The sequence below is a fragment of the Salvelinus namaycush genome, chromosome 26 (assembly GCF_016432855.1).
Source record: "Salvelinus namaycush isolate Seneca chromosome 26, SaNama_1.0, whole genome shotgun sequence".
Classification (NCBI taxonomy): domain Eukaryota; kingdom Metazoa; phylum Chordata; class Actinopteri; order Salmoniformes; family Salmonidae; genus Salvelinus; species Salvelinus namaycush.
The window spans coordinates 29,817,726-29,837,529 of record NC_052332.1 but is presented as its reverse complement, the minus strand read 5'-3'; the positions used below and the strand labels follow the sequence as shown (position 1 = coordinate 29,837,529).

General features: G+C 43.3%; 1 protein-coding gene across 4 annotated transcripts; it reads left to right on the top strand.

The window, feature by feature from the left end:
• Positions 1-323: 323 nt before the first annotated feature.
• Positions 324-10,136, top strand: LOC120021377 (zinc finger protein ubi-d4-like). Of its 4 annotated transcripts, XM_038965121.1 has the most exons (12): positions 324-379; positions 2,179-2,339; positions 3,025-3,132; positions 3,276-3,457; positions 3,573-3,665; positions 5,719-5,803; positions 6,264-6,305; positions 7,735-7,872; positions 7,944-8,075; positions 8,311-8,423; positions 8,546-8,627; positions 9,056-10,136. In XM_038965121.1, the coding sequence occupies exons 1-12, from the start codon at positions 348-350 to the stop codon at positions 9,136-9,138; spliced, it is 1,251 nt and encodes a 416-aa protein (XP_038821049.1). In that variant the 5' UTR covers positions 324-347; the 3' UTR covers positions 9,139-10,136. The 4 variants fall into 4 exon arrangements, with proteins under 4 accessions (XP_038821049.1, XP_038821050.1, XP_038821048.1 ...); XM_038965122.1 differs by lacking the exon at positions 6,264-6,305; XM_038965120.1 differs by lacking the exon at positions 6,264-6,305 and having other exon boundaries at positions 5,719-6,178.
• The last annotated feature ends 9,668 nt before the right edge of the window (positions 10,137-19,804 follow it).

Sequence of the window (19,804 nt, the reverse complement as noted above, 5' to 3'; positions counted from 1 at the left end):
ATGTGTTTACATCTCCATCTGCTGGACATTTTTGTATATCACTAAAAGTAGTACATTTAATCAGTTTTAATAGCAACACTGAAGTCTAAATGACATGTATGTCATACATGTGTCCTATTTTCCAATAAAATAATGAAGACATGATTTAATCATATTTACTGAAATTGCATGGCTGGCTAATGTACTCTGCCCTAAACTATGAGTGATTGTTAGCTTTTTTTGTGAACTCAATTTGATACATAATTGCAACACTATAACCTTGGTCTTCTTTACAAACTGCAAAAAAATCCTCAGTGGTTTCCTCCTTTCTTGCGCAGGCGCAACCTTTCACGGCAAAGCGAACCAAGATGGCGGCTGTTGTTGAAAATGTTGTAAAACTGTAAGTAGCTATGTTCTTTCCCCCTAGCTAGTTAAAGTATGCACATGTGTTTTACGTTTAAATGTAAAGGTCGGTGGTAACAAACATGTAAATGGTATAGTAAATTGTCTAAGATGTTCGGTAAAGAAACCGAATAACTCAGTTTTCAAACTGTGTCAGTACTCATAGCTAAACTGACCTGCTATGTCAAGTGTTTTTGTATGAAGACTAGTTCATGAACACTTTGAAAATAACCAAGTGTCATCACTATATAACCAAATGTTGGGCACTAGTTAGCAAATGTACACGAATAACTGCATATCCGCAACTCCATCCATAATCCTAATTCCACGCGAGTTTGAAAACACCCACGCTGAGAGATGGGATGGTGACATGTTAGTTTACAATCATTAGCATGTTAGCTGGCAACTTGGTTATTAAGTTTAGTTAGCTGCAGTGCGTATAGCTACTGTTGTTTTACAATGTAGTCCTTCAAGCTAGAAATTAGTTCAAGTCCTGGTGTTCAATCAGTATTATGAATATATCTGCTGACACTGTATGTATTCGTGCTCCTGGGATGCTTTCATGTGGAAATGGAATGCATGTTTTTTTGTTGTTGCTTTCCAACAGAAAATCCATGTCACCACAATGCATTAGTCACTATGAAGAACGTCCTTGAGGCATTGTTAAAACTAGCTTTTGCCAAAAGATTAGAGTAATATGAATCAGATGTTCTTCAAGACAAATTCTACAAATAAAAAAATGACCATGGCATGCAATGCAACAAATGTTTCAAACTCGTGAACTGCGGTGTGTTCATCACGGAAACCATTTACCGTTTAAGAACCAAAAGGAAGCAAACAGAGCAGGGAGGGACCTACCAGAATTTGTCCAATAGAAATAAGTTGTAAAATGTTTTAGTTCGGAGTAAACCGTTTCGCAACAGAACCTGTGTAATTTTTTATTTAACCTTTATATAAGTAGGTAAGTCAGTTAACCCACTAGGCCGTCATTGTAAATAAGAATTTGTTAACTGCCTTGTTCAGGGGCAGAACAACATATTTGTATCTTGTCAGCTCTGGGATTTGATCTAACAACCTTTTGGTTACTGGCTCAATGCTCTAACTACTAGGCTACCTACTTCCCCAAATAATACAAGTAATACACCCCTGTTGTCTCTATCATAGACCTCTTTCCATACCCACTTTCCCGAAAGCTTTTGTATCCCTTTGCCTAAAATGGATTTAAGATTGTCTTAGTGCTTTGAAGACAGATGTATGTAAGTAAAAAATAGGTTTCACTCAAGCTGATTCGTGTTGAAAAGCTGAGCCAGCAGAGGCTGCTGCTCCCAACCAGGCAGACCACTGTTGCCAAGCCAACAAAAGAGCAACTGCTGACATTCTCAACGGTGACTGAGTTCAGGGACACAATGATGTAGTCTGCTTGCCTGCCTCTCCGAGGTGCCAGCTTAAACAGGACCAACATGTTTTTAGCTGTGGCTGTGATAGATAAAGGCTTTGAAGTTTGAACAATTTTAAGCCTCTTTTACAACACGCTAGAGTAGTAGAATTCAGACATGATTTGTTTTAGAGGTGGTAGGACACATACCATACCAACCTCTTATGGTAGAGATACATTCCAGGTACTGTCAGTTGTTGAACTGATGCATGAAGGTTTATTTATTTCGACCCTTTTGCAGAAGCAGCAGTTACATTACTGTGGACCCCAGGAAGAGTATCATTCTTATAACAGTATACACAGGCAGTGTTTTTCCTGGTGCTAACTTGTCCCTGGCTGTTCCTCTCGGTGCGTGGGTGAAGGCTGGGAGAGCAGTGCTATAGAGATGCCATGGAGCAGTGCCATAACTACAACGCCCGGCTATGTGCTGAGAGGAGTGTCCGAATGCCCTTCCTGGACTCTCAGACTGGAGTGGCGCAGAGCAACTGTTACATTTGGATGGAGAAGAGACACAGGGGACCAGGTAAATATATTACACATCTACACAAATTGAAGTCACATACAGTATTTCAACTACTGAGTTCACAGCCTGGAGTAGTAGGCTATATGAGTTTTGCCCAACTCCGGTCCTCCAGTACCCCCAACAGTACACATTTTCGTTGTGGCCCAGACAAGCACACCTGATTCTAGTAATCATCAAGCCCCTGACAGGTTGAATGAGGTGTGTCCAGGGCTGTTGGGGGTACTGGAGGACCGGAGTTGTTAAACACTTGGCAGTATCATTCATTATCTTCTCATGATCTGGAGATGAAAACAAAAGAGATCACTGTAGTTCAAGCACTCGGTAGAAATTGTGTTCACCTATGTTACCAACCGCACCAATGTGTCAGAGGAAACACCATACAGCTCTAGCCACAAGGAGTCGCTAGAGCACGATGGGACAAGAACATGCCAGCCAGCCAAACCCTCCCCTAACCCAGACGACGCTGGGCCAATTGTGCGCCGGCTCATAGGTCTCCCGGTCGCGGCCGGCTGCGACACAGCCCGGGATCGAACCCGGATCTGTAGTGACGCCTCAAGCACTGCGATGCAGTGCCTTAGGCCGCTGCGCCACTCGGGGGGCCATAAAGTGAAAGTTAATGTCTGTTTTTATAGGTCCATATAAATGTCTAGGTACGTTAGTGTGCATCTTATCTGTCCTCTCTCAGGAGTGGCCCCAGGACAGCTGTACACCTACCCATCCCGCAGGTGGAGGAAGAAACGACGAGCCCTCCCCCCAGAGGATCCCCGGCTGGTCTTCCCCCCTCTAAAGTCAGGTACGTCCTAATCATGGGATACTAGTCAGCTTAATAACACTATTACTGTGTTGACGACATGTTTGTGTGCCCCTCTGTGCCGGAGTTTTCTGTTGGTTCTTCACTCCTTTGTAAAGGTTGTTTGTGGTTCACCCTGTCTGTAGAACTGGACTTGGGTTTTAAGAAAGATGCCCTGTCATCATCTGATGGCAGCAGTCTGGAAGCCCTGCTGAAGGGGGAACCCCTGGACAAACGGCGTCTTCCGGAGCTTCATGGGCCAGAAGAGGAGTCCAGTCTGGCAGACTACACTTGTGGGGGAGTCACCCCTGCAGCACGTGTCAGAAAGGTACCGTAGCCTGCTGTGGTTGGAGGGATCGTGTGATACCTAGCATGGTTTACAGTTTATTACTCCTCCAATGACATTAGATACTACAGCAACATGCATTCTTCTCTCTATACAGAGAGTCCTGGAGGCAGATGACTTCCTGGATAACTTGGAGGATGAGGACTATGAGGAGGACACCCCCAAAAGAAGAGGCAAAGGAAAGGGAAAGGTGAGTGAAGCTTTCTAAACCAATAATTGTAGTTAATGTTACTTCTACTTCCTCCCAATCCCGGGTCCGGGAGCACCCCCACCAGTAAAAAAGCTGACTAGCATAGCCTAGCATAGCGTCACAAGTAAATAGTAGCATCTAAATATCATTAAATCACAAGTCCAAGACACCAGATGAAAGATACACATCTTGTGAATCCAGCCATCATTTCTGATTTTTAAAATGTTTTACAGGGAAGACACAATATGTAAATCTATTAGCTAACCACGATAGCAAAAGACACAACTTTTTGTCCACCATTTTTTTCCTGCATAGGTAGCTATCACAATTTCGACCAAATAAAGATATAAATAGCCACTAACCAAGAAACAACTTCCTCAGATGACAGTCTGATAACATATTTATTGTATAGCATATGTTTTGTTAGAAAAATTTGCATATTTCAGGTATAAATCATAGTTTACCATTGCAGCCACCATCACAACTCTCACCAAAGCAACTAGAATAACTACAGAGACCATCGTGTATTACCTAATTACTCATCATAAAACATTTCTTAAAAATACACAGCGTACAGCAAATGAAAGACACAGATCTTGTGAATTCAGCCAATATTTCAGATTTTCTAAATGTTTTACAGCGAAAACACAATATAGCATTATATTAGCTTACCACAATAGCCAGAAACACAACACCATTTACCAGCAGCAAAGGTTAGCGATCGTAACAAACAGGCAAAAGATATATAATTTGACTAACCTTGATATTCTTCATCAGATGACAGTCCTGTAACATCATATTACACAATGCATATAGGGTTTGTTCGAAAATGTGCATATTTAGCGACACAAATCGTGGTTATACAATGTGATTAGTGGCCAAAACTTCAAGCAATCTGTCCGGCGCCATCTTGGAGAGGCACCTATTCTAATCAATAAGTAATCATAAACTTGACTAAAAAAATACAGGTTGGACAGCAAATGAAAGATACATTAGTTCTTAATGCAACCGCTGTGTTAAATTTTAAAAATTAACGTTACTGCGCAATACAGCGTGCGCTAAAGCGAGACCGCACCGAAATTCATGGCGGAATTATTATTTGACATTTGTCAACATAAATACGAATTAACAGCATAAAGACTGCTTACTATTAGCTGAGCTTCCATCAGAATCTTGGGCAAGGTGTCCTTTCTCCAGAACAATCGTCTTTTGGTTGAAAGATGTCCTCTTCTCCTGTAGAAATAGCAGCTAACGATAGCCACCCACTGGAGAGGTGTCCAACTCGTGAAAGCGCGTCACAAAGAAATTCCAGAAAATCGCAATAAACTGATATAAACTGCTATAAGTCGGTTTAAATTAACTACCTTATGATGTCTTTAACACCTATAACGAATAAAAACATGACCGGAGATATCGAACTGCTAAAACGAAAGCTTTTGCAGGACGCCATTGTGATGTCCCTCTTGCGCCAGGCCCCCCGTTGAAAAGAACGGTACTTCCGTTCCATGAGCCTTTATAGTGTCCCAGATTGTGCAATCCACTCAATTCAAATTCTCACCGCTTACTGACATCTAGAGGAAGGCGTATGCAGTGCATGTAGCCCCGTAGCTTACATGGGGACTTATAAACTGACCTCAGAACAGGGACCTCGATTTCAGAAATCTCACTTCCTGACAGGAAATGTGCTGCAGAATTAGTTCTGTTTCACTCAGATAAATAATTCAAACGGTTTTAGAAACTAGAGAGTGTTTTCTATCCAATAGTAATAATAATATGCATATTGTACGAGCAAGAATTGAGTACGAGGCAGTTTAATTTGGGAACGTAATTATTACAAAGTCCCAACAGCACCCCCTATTGAGAAAAGGTTAATGTTACATTTTGCATTACATTTAGCATAGTCATTTAGCAGACGCTCTTATCCAGAACCACTTACAGTTAGAGACTCACTTTACTCAATGTTACGGGCATGTGATCTGAAAAGGTGGATGTGTCCACTGTGGCACCATGTCTGTACCTATGATATTGAGTATGATGGTGTGTTTGTCCTTAGGGTCGTGGAGTGAGCAGTGCCAAGAAGAAGCTGGATGCTGCGGCGGCTGCACTGGAGGACAAGGACAAGCCTTACTCCTGTGACAGTGAGTCCCAGCAGGGCCTTGGAGGAGAACAGTGGGAGTGCAGATGGCTTTGGAGGAGAACAGTGGGAGTGCAGATGGCTTTGGAGGAGAACAGTGGGAGTGCAGATGGCTTTGGAGGAGAACAGTGGGAGTGCAGATGGCTTTGGAGGAGAACAGTGGGAGTGCAGATGGCTTTGGAGGAGAACAGTGGGAGTGCAGATGGCTTTGGAGGAGAACAGTGGGAGTGCAGAGGGCTTTGGAGGAGAACAGTGGGAGTGCAGATGGCTTTGGAGGAGGGCCTACTCTCTTTACTCCCTAGGAACTCTCTTGTTGGGAAGCGGACAGTCGGTTGTTTTTCACTCCTGAAATTGTCTTCCATTGCAGATGAAACTCGGGGTAATGTTGATGTCTTTCTGATTGTCAGTCTTTGAGCGTACTTCTCTGAGACTCTCTCCTTTTTCTCTTTTCTCTCCTCTTTCAGACACTTTCAAACAAAAGCATATTTCACAACCTTCTGGACGAGGTATATTTCTCTCCTATTTCCTCTGCCTCCAGTCCAGTCTGTTTGTCTTTCTCTCGGTGTGTGTTAGCTAACATGTAGAATGCTTTGAGTTTAGTGTTGCTGCCTCACCCTCATCCACTGAATAAGGTCTCATTTTCAAGGTATAATTCAATTGACTCAGAGTATAAGTAACTTGATATGCTTGAGGGTGGATTGTGAATGTGTAGTGTGGAGATTACTTCTCTGTGCATGAGTTCCACCTCACGGTTTAAGAAGCAGTGTACTTTTTGTATTTTATCCTAAATGACATTTAGGCTACTCCAAGGTAGTTGTATTCAGGAACATCTTGGCTTAGTTGGTAGAGCATGTCACTTGCAACGCCAAGGTTGTGGGTTGGATTTTCACGGGGGACCAGTACGAACAAATATGAAAATGTATGATAAGAGTGTCTGCTAAATGTCTTATGTAAAATGTTAAATATGTATTTCACACATGATATTATTGCATCACATCGTGGTCCTTTGTAGCTCAGGTGGTAGAGCTTGTAACGCCAGGGTAGTGGGTTTGATTCCCGGGACCACCCATACGTAAAATGTATGAACGCATGACTGTTGCTTTGGTTAAAGCGTCTGCTAAATGGCATATATCACATTATCGTATTGCACACACTACAGCCAATCAACTGTAGTCTGTGTTTTCTTTCATGTCATAATCTGTCTCTTAACTGAATATGTCTCATTTGCATTTCTTTGCTCCATTTCTTTTTTTCTTAACTCGTCTTGTCCTCACCTGTTTCTTTAGAGTGAAATAGTGGCTCTGCTTTTGTGTTGAACCAGCTTGCTGTCTGGCTGTGTGGATCCTGGTGTGAGTGCGCATGGGGAGAGAGATTGTAGAGGAATGCCTAACCTGGGTTCTGCACCATGGACCATGCTGCACAATGGCCTGGAACTGGCGGTCTGACTCACATAGAGACAGGCGGCCTGAGGTTCAAATCAAATGTTATTTGTCACATGCTTTGTAAACAACCAGTGTAGACTAACAGTGAAATGCTTATTTACGGGCCCTTCCCAACAATGCAGAGAGAAAGAAAGAGAACTGGGGTTGGAGATTGTGTTGGAACTGGAGGGGGGGTAATGGGGGCTGGGAGCTGACCCAGTCAGTATTCTTGCCCCTCTAGGTATCAGATGAAGAAATATGATGGGATTGTGTGATGAAATAAGAGAGGGTGATTGAGTGAGTGGATGGATGTCTGGGTGAGCATACCATTGCTCTAGACCAGGCACGTGGACACTAATGCATCAATATGATTTTCCTCATCAGTAAATAAAGATCAGATCGAGGCGATATATTTCAGTGGAGAAAAATGTACTCCGTTCTACTATGAAGGCTACTTAATGGTTTACGTATGTTTCGTTTTAACACGTGTTGTGTTTGGGGGTTTCTCTGGCAGTCTGTGGGAAGCGTTACAAGAACCGTCCGGGCCTGAGCTACCACTATGCCCACTCCCACCTGGCTGAGGAGGAGGGAGGGGACAAGGAGGAGCCTGAGGTCCACACCCCCACCCCGCCCCAGCCTGAGGAGCCCAAGAGTAAGTGACCATTTGAAACCTTTGAATGCAGACCCATACTTATAATTTCATTCTGTGTTTCTCCCTCACAGCACCCAAGAAAGGTCCAGACGGTTTGGCGATACCCAATAACTACTGTGACTTCTGCCTGGGAGACTCTGCCCTCAACCAGAAGACGGGCCAGTCAGAGGAGCTGCAGTCCTGCTCAGACTGTGGACGTTCAGGTAACCCTTCCAACCCTGGCCTTTACCCTGAGAGACAGGGCTAACCTAGGCCTTTGAGACCATTTGTGTATATTTGTATGAGCATGCAAATGAATGCATGTGTGAGTGGTAGACTTTACTTTAGGTTGGTATTGAGTATGTTCAGAGTCAGACGCATGATGGCGTAGTTACAAAGACCCATAGTAGTATGATGGCGGCAGACAGTTTGTTCACCCATTCTCTGTGTCCAACCCAGGCCACCCGTCCTGCCTGCAGTTCACCCCTGTGATGATGGCTGCAGTGAAGACCTACCGCTGGCAGTGCATCGAGTGCAAGTGCTGCAACATCTGTGGCACCTCAGAGAACGACGTGAGTTGACCTGCAGACTTCATACTTATTACTGTGGGACAAATGAAGTATACTGTATATTTAAAATGAAGTGTTGCGCTGAAAAATTGTGTTGTATAATGAGCCTGTTGTCTTTTGTCCAGGACCAGCTTCTCTTCTGTGATGACTGTGATAGAGGCTATCACATGTACTGTCTCAGCCCTGCTATGGCTGAACCTCCAGAAGGTGAGAGCAGGATAATGGATCTATCTGTTCAGGATGTACCACTGGGGACCATTTGCCTGTCTAATAGGGGATATTTGAGTCAAAGTTTTTGATGATGACTGTTGTGGTTTTATCTCCATAGGGAGACAGATTTATCTGAGTACATTTGGCAGAGCAGAATGTCCAAGTCGGGCTCTCAGGCGGCGTAGCCAGACAACGATAGCACGGCCGGGTGTTTTACTGATGAATCACTGCTTTCAGCAGTTAACTAGCCTTGAAATCTTGAAATGCTAAGTCAATGCAAGGTATTAGAGCACAAAATAGCCTGTACCTTTAAACCCAGTGACTTCAACTGGGCTAATGACCAGATGTGGATCCATGGAAGACAGGATATTTATAGCAAGTCTGTGAGTCACTCACCACTCTGTTTCCTTGTGTCCTCTTAACAGGGAGCTGGAGCTGCCATCTGTGTCTGGACCTGTTGAAAGACAAGGCGTCAATATACCAGACACCTAATGCCCCTCCGTCGTGATGGACCCCCACCCTCTCACAGGTTCTCTATCACTGGTCAGCAGAGAGGAGTGAGTGGGACAGATGACTTGTGAAAAGGGAAGCATACCTCACCAACCTCCCTTCTGAAACAGGCCTCGGGGAAGCATACCTTACCAACCCCCCTTCTGAAACAGGCCTCGGGGAAGCATACCTCACCAACCCCCCTTCTGAAACAGGCCTCGGGGAAGCATACCTCACCAACCCCCCTTCTGAAACAGGCCCTCGGGGAAGCATACCTTACCAACCACCCTTCTGAAACAGGCCTCGGAGAAGCATACCTTACCAGCCCCTTGCTGAAAAAGGCCTCGGTTTGGAAGGGAACACCTTACCAAGCCCGTGCTGAAACAGGTCTTGGTTTGGTTCTTATATGGCTGTTACACAGTTCCGAGCTCAAGTGACCCATAGGCTTTTGTTTTCAACTATTTGTCAATATATCAAACTCAATGTGTCTATCCTGAACTTGACAATACATGAAGTTTGTTTGAGTGGCTTAAACCACAAACTGCTTTTGCCAGCCAAAATACCTGAACACAGTCTCACATAGTTCATGCACACGACTGCTCAGATCCTACTTTTATTCGGCAAAATATCAGTTTTGCATGTAGAGGAGAGAAATTGTTTGAGTCAATTAGCATGGCAATGCTTGTTCATAATAAGAACATGTTCAAAGGTTTTGTATATTTATATATTTGTATAGAATATAAAGGTGGGAATTATTTAAAAGCTGCCCTCTGTTCAGCCATTACATTCCTTGACATTCAAAAAGACTGGAGTGGCAAGGAGTGGAATGCTAGCTAAAAAGACTGGTATTCAGACTACCTGATGTGGAGACAATATTGAGAGTTAGGAAGCATTGGGTGTTAAGAGGGCCTTACTATTACATCAATCTCTATCTCGGTGAGAGAAAGAGGACTTTGGCTTAACAATTTTTTTTATTTTTTTTTAAGGAATTAAAGATTGGGTGTTTGCTGCTGTTGAGGAAAGAGTCAGAATGGATGCTGGTTTGTGTGGTGATTGAGTGATTTTAGTGTATCCTATGTCCACAATCAGCCTTTTACCAAAAATAGTTACCTAATCCATTGGTAGACAACACTGATCCTGGAGAGCAGTTTGACATTTTACTGCTAGCAACGTAAGCATTTCGCTGCACCCGCTATAACATCTACCAAACTGTGTATGCGACCAATAAACGTTGATTTGCAGCAGTCCTAATCTGGACCCCTTTTTGACTCCTTATGTGTTGGGAGATCATTTAAAAACAGACAACTACCAAGCACAGGACTTTGTGTTTACCTGCCCATATCAGCTCTGAAGTCTCATCCCACCCTGCTCTAACCTGCTCCACTGTCTCATATCTCAGACTGTCATGCTCTATGATTCCCTTCATTTATAGCCAGAGGAGCCATAGGAGCCATTCAGTAAGGAGCCATTCAAGAGCTACTGGGACTGTGGGGAGATGGAAGAATGTTTTTAGGATGATGTGGAGCCATCAGAGGGTCCAGTCAGAAAGTGGTGTCGTTTTTTATTTTCCTTTTTCTCCCCAATTTCGTGGTATCCAATTGTTAGTAGTTACTATCTTGTCTCATCGCTACAACTCCCGTACGGGCTCGGGAGAGACGAAGGTCGAAAGCCATGCGTCCTCCGAAACACAACCCAACCAAGCCGCACTGCTTCTTAACACAGCGCGCCTCCAACCCGGAAGCCAGCCGCACCAATGTGTCGGAGGAAACACCGTGCACCTGGCGACCTTGGTTAGCGTCCACTGCGCCCGGCCCGCCACAGGAGTTGCTGGTGCGCGATGAGACAAGGATATCCCTACCAGCCAAACCCTCCCTAACCCGGACGACGCTAGGCCAATTGTGCGTCGCCCCACGGGCGGCCCGGTCGCAGACCACTGCGCCACCCGGGAGGCCAGAAAGTGTTGTGTTACCACAAACTGCAGACTGGTGTACCTGCACTTGCTATACTGTAGTGTTGTCCTTGGAGGCAACATTATTTGACTTTTTCATATATAGGTCTATACATAAAGTATTCAGATCCATTTATCATTATGGGGTATTTGTGTGTGGATTGATGAGGGCGGAAAAAACTATTTAATCCGTTTTAGAATAAGGCTGTAACGTAACAAAATGTGGAAAAAGTCAAGGTCTGAATACTTTCTGAATGCGCTGTAAATACACCGAGTGTACAAAACATTAAGAACATCTTAATATTGAGTCCACCCCCCCCTTTTGCCCTCAGAACAGCCTCGATTCGTCGACTCTACAAGGTGTCGAAAGCATTCCACAGGGATGCTGGCCCATGTTGACTCCATTGCTTCCCACAGTTGTCAAGTTGGCTGGATATTTTTTGGGTGGAGGACTATTCTTGATACACGTGGGAAACTGTTGTGTGAAAAACACAGCAGCGTTGCAGTTGTTGACACACTCAAGCCGTTGATCCTGGTACCTACTACCATACCCTGTTCAAAGGCACTTCAATCTTTTCTCTTACCCATTTACCCTTTGAATGGAACACACACCATCCATGTCTCAAGGCTTAAAAATCCTTCTTTAACCTGTCCTCCCCTTCATTCTCGTCGTCTCATGAAAAGGGAACACCTGTTTTTCTCCTTGGATTTTCTCTGCTTTTCCCCCAAAGCCGGGTGCAATGCTCTCCACCAGTTTGGCTATGGTTACAATTAGCTACAATTACTTTACCTCAAGCTAGTGAAAGTTAAAAACAACAACATTGGATTCATTCTCAGACATGGTCAAAAGGAGAAACAGTGAAAAGGAGAAACCGTAGACATTGCATTCTCTACAGACAGTTAACCAAGTGCATGATAATGTGTCCCCTAAACACGGGTGCTCATGGTCTACTCAGATTTGGATTGATCAAGGTATAAGGAAGTTGTGTAATATCATCTAGCTATACTATCATGTTATATTAATAGCCAACTAACAAATACTAAAGCATTAAACAAGTATTTCTCATTTCATTTGTTTAGCTGTTTGTTTAGAGGCAGTTGCCATTTGGAATATTATGGTTTTGGTTCATAATAAAAAAAATCATCAATGATATTTACTCAGTTGATGTAAAACAGTTTTGGGACTTTATTTGGATTAAAATTCTATTTTTCCTTTAGGGTACAAGGTTTTGTCTTTTTTTTTCAGGAAAATAAAAGATTTGGCGCTGACTGTATTTGGTTCTATGTCATATTTTCTCTATTACAGCAGTTGCCATTCAGGATCACTGAAGCACTGTTGTATCAGTGATAGATCTTTGTGTCTGTGAAACCAAAACATTGGAAATTAATTCTTTACCTTATATTGCAAAGTACAAGGCCTGGTCTTGGTGATCAGATGTAACATTAAGGCACATGGACCAATTCATAACCCTGCTGTTTCAATAAACACCATGTCATAAACACAAGCCATTTCCTCAGGCCGTGGATGGACCAATTTACCCATAGAGAGGAACTGAGGGGGAGGGTAGGAGGGATTGAAGATAGTCCAGGGCAAAAACAGACTGCCTACATATATGGTATTCATGTAATGTAATGTTCTTAAGATGGGGTACTGCCTAAAAGTAGTATCTATGTAGGTTTTCTGCCATTGCCTGTTCTAGATGTCAATGCACATCACATTTACCAAGTCGGTTTATTTAGTTTTTTTTAACAGTCAAAAAAGCGATTCTACAAAAGCATCGCCTTGCTTGCATGCATGGTGTCTTTTACTAGGGCAGATCTGACTCTTCCTAAGCCAGCAGGTGAAGTCTAGCTTTGAAAAAGTTCAAACAGTGCTGCTGATCTTGTGTGTCCTGAAGGAGGCATGATTGCTGTGATAAGCCCTTCCCCAGTTCCTCTGTCCGGGGCCGCACAGAAGCAGTGTCTTGAAGGTGACAGAAGTGCTCGTTGCAGAGGGCATAGCAGACTGGGTTGATGGTGCTGTTGATGTAGCAGAACCAATCGCCCAGCTGCCACAGCTTCTCAGGCACACAGTGTAGGAGATGGACACCAGCACCATAGTGTTGTAGGGTGTCCAGGACAGGATAAAGGCCAGAAGGACAGCACTCAGGGTCCTAGCTGCCTTCTTCCAGATGGTCATGTTCCTCTTGGCTTTGGTCTGCTTGTAGTGTCTGGAGTCTGAAGATATGGAGCCTCTCAGGGAGGACTGCCTGCCCTGTGGACCAGCTGCACTGTCCCTTGCCCTAGACGTTATGGGTTTGTGGGTCCCTCCAGTGTCCCTGCTCTGGACGACTCTTAGTGGGATCATGGTTTTAGGGCTTGTATTAGCGCTTACCCCCTGCTGCTTCTGAACTGGTTCTTCCTCTGAGGAGGAGACATCGACAGTAGGTTCTTCCTCATCTACATTACAGGTGCTGTCTCTGCAGCCCTCCCTCTAGCTACCCCTGGTGTTGCTATTTTCCTCTCCCTGCTCTGCTTAGGCTCCTCTCACAGGGAAGCAGCCCTGAGACCCCTCACTGCTCTGTTCCCTGCCAGCAGACACCTCTCTAGACCTGCTCGCACTGCTCTTGGTGCTGCTGGAGTAAACAGCCCTTCCCTCAGATCCATGGGAGGCCCCTCCACTGCTCCCAGACCCCAGCAGCCACTCCAGAACCTGGGCTTGCTTCTCAATCTCCCAGTAGGTCTTCCAGTACAGGATGCCCATGATGGTGACAGGAAGCTAGAAGGCAGCGATGGCCATACCGAATGTGAGAGCAGGCTCGGTCAGGAACGGGATAGAGCAGTCACCCTTGTCCTGCGAGGACCTGCCCACCACTTGGGGCCAGAACAAGATGGCTGGCCCTCACAGGATGAATGACGCTGCCCGGCCCTGTAGCTGAGAGGTCTGATGACGGAGTAGAAGCGGTCGAAGTTGATGACCAGCAGGTTCATGACAGAGCCACATAGTCCACAGCCAGCCAGACGTAACAGGCCCAGGCCCCAGTGTCCCATGATGATGTAAACAGTGTAGAGGTTCATAGAAACCATCCCCAGGATCAGCAGGAAATAGTTGCTTACAGTAGTTCACTGTTGACCTGGAAGGAGATCAATGATAGTGACCAAAGAGAGAGGTCCTGTGATGAGTACGATCACCACCACCTCTCATATCTCATGGCCTCCCCATGGATCTGCTGTCACATCGGTGATCTCACTAGTCTGGGAGACACAGGAGTGGTTCATCCTTCACAAAGCGATGCTGAGTGAAGTGGTGGAGCATAAGTCATTCTTCTTCATGACAGGGAATCGCTGATGAGGACATCTGACCTGAAGCTATCATCTCAGGGCCAACTGCAGAACAGGTGATCAGTCATGAGCTGGAACAGTTTCCAACAGCCATGACTTTTATACATGTTTTCTCATGAATTTAGATAATTTGTTTTAAAACTGTTCAGGTGGTATAATTAGAGAAATGTCATTGTAGTAAATTCCATGATCATTTCTCCAGCAAGGACAGTTCTGTGAAACTCATTAATATATAAACCCTTCAGTTTACACACCTTGTTTGAAGTCCTGCCTTTCTGTTGACTCAGACTAGGTAACATGTTGTTACTAAGATACATTTATTTTTCATAACTGTTAGTGTTTGATGAGTTTACTGCTGTATGCTAACAAGAGCATATGATTTAAAGGGAGAGAAATGTGTCAGTCAATAATGTTCCTGATGGAGAATTAGTTTACATACAGAATTTAAATAATGAGTATTGGTATATGGTGGCAAATGGCAATTGTGATAATTGTGAATACTTTGGGATATGAACTTAGTTGTAGTTCTTGTAGGACTACTGATACTGAACGGTAAACTCGATAGTGAGAAATCTACCGCTCAATTACACGCTCTAATAATGTATCCCTTCATGCAAAAATAAACCTTGTAAAGAAACTATTTATGGTCACGATTACTGCTGCAATAATTAATTCAATTTACGACTGCTTTAAACAAGTGTTTATGTTATGCATCAACCAGTGGAGGCTGCTGAGGGGAGGACGGCTCATAATAATTGCTGGAACAGAGCAAATGAAATGACATCAAACACATGGAAACCGTCTGTCTAATGTATTTGATACCCTTCCACTTATTTCGCTCCAGGCATTACAATGAGCCCGTCCTCCCCAATTAAGGTGCCACCAACCTCCTGTGGCATCAACACTTACACTTGTATTGGATGGTGTCCATATACCCATAATAAGACAACAGGTTCATGCGATGGTCAATCCCTTGTGGTTGAAGTCGTAAAGGTACAGTATAGAAAAGGAGTTACTAGTCATGGGCCATCCAATGATAGAAACTTTACCGCCGGTGTCTATTTTGGTCAACCTTGCTGTTTGTGTGTAGATTTTATTATGCATATTAATTATTGCTCCTCAAATGGCTTGGTCCTAAGGTGAGGCATGGTGTGTTCTTAGAAGATAAGGTGAGGCATGGTGTGTTCTTAGAAGATAAGGTGAGGCATGGTGTGTTCTTAGAAGATAAGGTGAGGCATGGTGTGTTCTTAGAAGATAAGGTGAGGCATGGTGTGTTCTTAGAAGATAAGGTGAGGCATGGTGTGTTCTTAGATAAAACATGAAGAGTACAGAAGAAACAGATGTAACGAGAGGTTCCTGCCACATGTGTAGCCTACATAATGTGTCAGGCAGGCTACTATGCAAACTCAAGCAGCTGACATCCAGCTACCACCTCACAAATAATTTCCTTCAACTTACTTCCTGTACTCCAGTAAATTAGCACATTTAGATAACTTCTCAATGTTTACAGATGTCAATAAAGCGTTTATTAAAGTGCATGGCAAAGTAATCACCCTGGAAATCTTGATTGGGCTCACACACATGATGATAAATAAGAGCACGATATCTAGAATATATTATATTTAGTATAACTGGGTTAAACTGTAGGTCTATGTAACCGATGTGAAATGGCTAGCTAGTTAGCGGTGGTGCGCGCTAATAGCGTTTCAATCGGTGACGTCACTCGCTCTGAGACCTTGAAGTAGTTGTTCCCCTTGCTCTGCAAGGCGCGGCTTTTGTGGAGCGATGGGTAACGATGCTTCGAGGGTGGCTGTTGTCGATGTGTGCAGAGGGTCCCTGGTTCGAGCCCAGGTAGGGGCGAGGAGAGGGATGGAAGCTATACTGTAACATTGATGCTGTTGACCCGGATCACTGGTTGCTGTGGAAGAGGAGGTCAAAAGAGGGGCGAGGAGAGGAACGGAAGCTATACTGTTACATCTACATAGTTCTGTTCTCACTAATTCACATGCATGCACGCACACACATATACACACACACACGCAGTCTTTCCACCAGTCTGCATGTCTGTATTTCAGAATTTCAAATCTGAACCCTAGATCATCTTTCAATTAATATTTTATCTGTACTTGTTTTCTGCCGTGTGATTTGCAACACAATATTCATACAGTTGTATATTGTTGTGAGCTCAGAGTGCTGGCGCAGTGGGAATGGATTGGCTGTTATGTTTAACATCCACAACTAGGCCTGGTACAATGACAAGGATGAAATTACTTTTACAACCCTTTCATCTGCTGTGTTTGGTGCCTGAGAGCACCAGGAACAATGTATCATATTGGATGATGCCATATCACACTGGATATGTTGTAAAAAATAATCTGTTGTTATAACTGGGAAAACTTAATTACCTTGTTATTTTCAATTTACCAGCCTCTCATCTGTGGATCCAAATGAAGATAAGGAAATGGGGGTTTCAGTCCCCAATATGTTCATCATTAGGACTGCGATGGGAAACGTGTGTGTGCGTACGTACTTGCAGCATGTGTGCATGTACTGTATATGAGGGGATGGCAGTGTGTGCAGCATATGGTAAGCAGAGATGGGTTTCTGTCTGCATGGCTCCCTCTGGACTCGTATCAGAAGGATGTATTTGCTTTGAGAGACTAACAGGCTAGTAACAGCTTACTGCAGCTCCTCAGGGGTTAATGAGTAAACGACAGGTCTGGAATCAGTGAAAGGTAGAGGTCGACACTGGGACTGTTTCCCCTGTTGTCTTCCACTGGGCACACCCTGGTTGAATCAACGTTGTTTCCACGTCATTTCAATGAAATTATGTCGAACCAACGTGGAATAGACATTGAATTGCCGTCTGTGCCCAGTGGGCCCCACCCATCACTTCTCAGAGCTTAACAGTTGTATGTACAGTAACTTAAGGACTTAAGGAGAGAGACATGGATTGTTATTGCACAGATTTTATTTATTGCACTCAACAACATACAAAAGTTCTCAATGATCAGAGATCATGTCTAAAGTAACGAATCTCAGTGCTGGAATATCTGGCGGCTCCAACCTAACAGAATAAAACATTGAGGAACAACACTTCATACACAGATCTTCCATGTGAGAACTAAATCAGGGTTTTATTTGGTGCTCTGACCTGAACTGCTAACAGAGGCAGGATTTATGACTGGTTGGTTGGTAGTGGGGACTCCTTGGTGGTCTTCCTATCTCAGTAGGTACTTAATAAAGGACTACCCTGGACATACAACAGGTGACTAAACCTGGGATACTTAGCAGCACCAGCAACCAGCCTGTTCAACTCAACAGTCTCTACTCCTCTACTCCTTATTTGAAATGTAAAAAATGTTGAGTGGCTGAAATCAAAGAGCAGAACTATACTGAACAAAAATATAAACGCAACATGTTAAGTGTTGGTCCCATGTTTCATGAGCTGAAATTAAAGATCCCAGAAATGTTCCATACGCACAAAAAGCGTATTTCTCTCAAATTTTGAAAACAAATTTGATTACATCCCTATTAGTGAGCATTTCTGCTTTGCGAAAATAATCCATCCACCTAACAGGTGTGGCATATCAATAAGCTGATTAAACAGCATGATCATTACACATGGGCACCTTGTGCTGGGGACAATAAAAGGCCACTCTAAAATGTGCAGTTTTGTCACACAACACAATGCCACAGATGTCTCAAGTTTTGAGGGAGCGTGCAATTGGCATGCTGACTGCAGGAATGTCCACCAGAGCTGTTGCCAGAGAATTGAATGTTCATTTCTCTACCATAAGCCACCTCCATCGTCGCTTTAGAGAATTTGGGAGTACATCCAACCGGCCTCACAACCGCAGAGCACGTGTAACCCTGCCAGCCCAAGATCTCCACATCCGGCTTCTTCACCTGTAGGATCGTCTGAGACCAGCCACCCAGACAACTGATGAAACTGAGGAGTACTCCTGTCTGTAATAAAGCCCTTTTGTGGGGAAAAGCATATACTGATTGGCTGGGCCTGGCTCCTCAGTAGGTGGGCCAGACTCCCAAGTGGTTGGGCCTATGCCCTCCCAGGCCCACCCATGGCTGTGCCCCTGCCCAGTCATGTGAAATCCATTGATTAGGGCCTAATGAATTTATTTCAATTTCCTTATATAAATTGTAACTCAGTACATTCTTTGAAATTGTTGCATGTTGCATTTACGTTTTCGTTCAGTGCAATAGTTCGATCACATAAAGAATGTATTCTGCAGTCCTTTCATTTGGCAAAAAGTTTGAGTCATTTGATCTGATCTGAAATCTAAATTATTTCAGGAAATCATATTCATGCTGTAAATAAATACCTATACGTTTTTGAGAAAATTGTTTGCTCTGCAAAATAGTATAAAGTATTGTAATCACAAGCACTTGACAAAAGAAATATATAAAATCTCTTGGAAATAATAAATAAAGATACTAAATCAAGGCGGTTCAGTGCTAAAAAGGATCTTAGCTGGCTTAAATAGAATAGTGGCTTAGAAAGTGATACAATTCAATATAACCTCATTCTCCTTTCATCAGATATAGGTGGACTGTGCTGATCTGAAGTGTCAGTCTTATTTAGTATCACTTTACAAAGTGACAAAAATATACTTCATTTTTCAGTTACAGTATATGATATTCTCACAAATATCATGGGAAGAATATGTTATTTAGTGCTTATATCAAAAACACCACAAATCTAGTCTGTCTGACATAAATCTTTTGTAAAACTATGTAAAATATTTAGTAAACATTTAGAAACAGTAAAAAGTAGGGTCTTGTAGACCTAATAATCATTGTACAGTAATACAAACACTGATCGTCCCTAAACGTAGTGAACTATTACAACAGACCCGTACGCATGATATCAAAGGTTGTGACACTCATAGAAACATGTAGTCAATAGTAATAACACTTCTAAAAATGCTAAAATCGTAGATTTCACGTTAGCCTATTATTTACTTAGTTTGTAACAGTACATGTTGTGAGGCAAAACATGATTAATGAATCCTCTTTGGAGGAACTCGGTCAGTCACTTTACAAATTCTAGTCACATAATCTGCATCTCTTACGAATACTTCTTCTATTATAAGTCTATGACACGTTAACAACGTCCATTTTTCTTATTGCTTCGTTCATAGTACCTTACTGACAGTTCTATGCTCCACTGTACCCCAGCACTGCTAAACATTTTCACAAATGTACACACTGTATCACCACACAACAAGGTAATGTCAGCTAGGTCATACATTGAAAACAAACACGGGCGTTCCAAACGTAAGGTCAAGAAACGAGGATTAGTCTACTGTATTATTTTTCCATTGGTCACTGCTGAACATTAGGTGTTGCTACGTATTAAAACACCAAACTTCGGAAGAAAAAGGTTTGTGCTATA

What these genes read in the sequence shown, in the direction of transcription:
- LOC120021377 (XM_038965120.1), top strand. Translation starts at nt 348, where the DNA reads ATGGCGGCTGTTGTTGAAAATGTTGTAAAACT. An exon ending in GAAGAGACACAGGGGACCAG is followed by an intron (nt 2,340 to 3,024) that starts GTAAATATATTA and finishes GTCCTCTCTCAG; the next exon opens with GAGTGGCCCCAGGACAGCTG. An exon ending in CCAGCCTGAGGAGCCCAAGA is followed by an intron (nt 7,873 to 7,943) that starts GTAAGTGACCAT and finishes TCTCCCTCACAG; the next exon opens with CACCCAAGAAAGGTCCAGAC.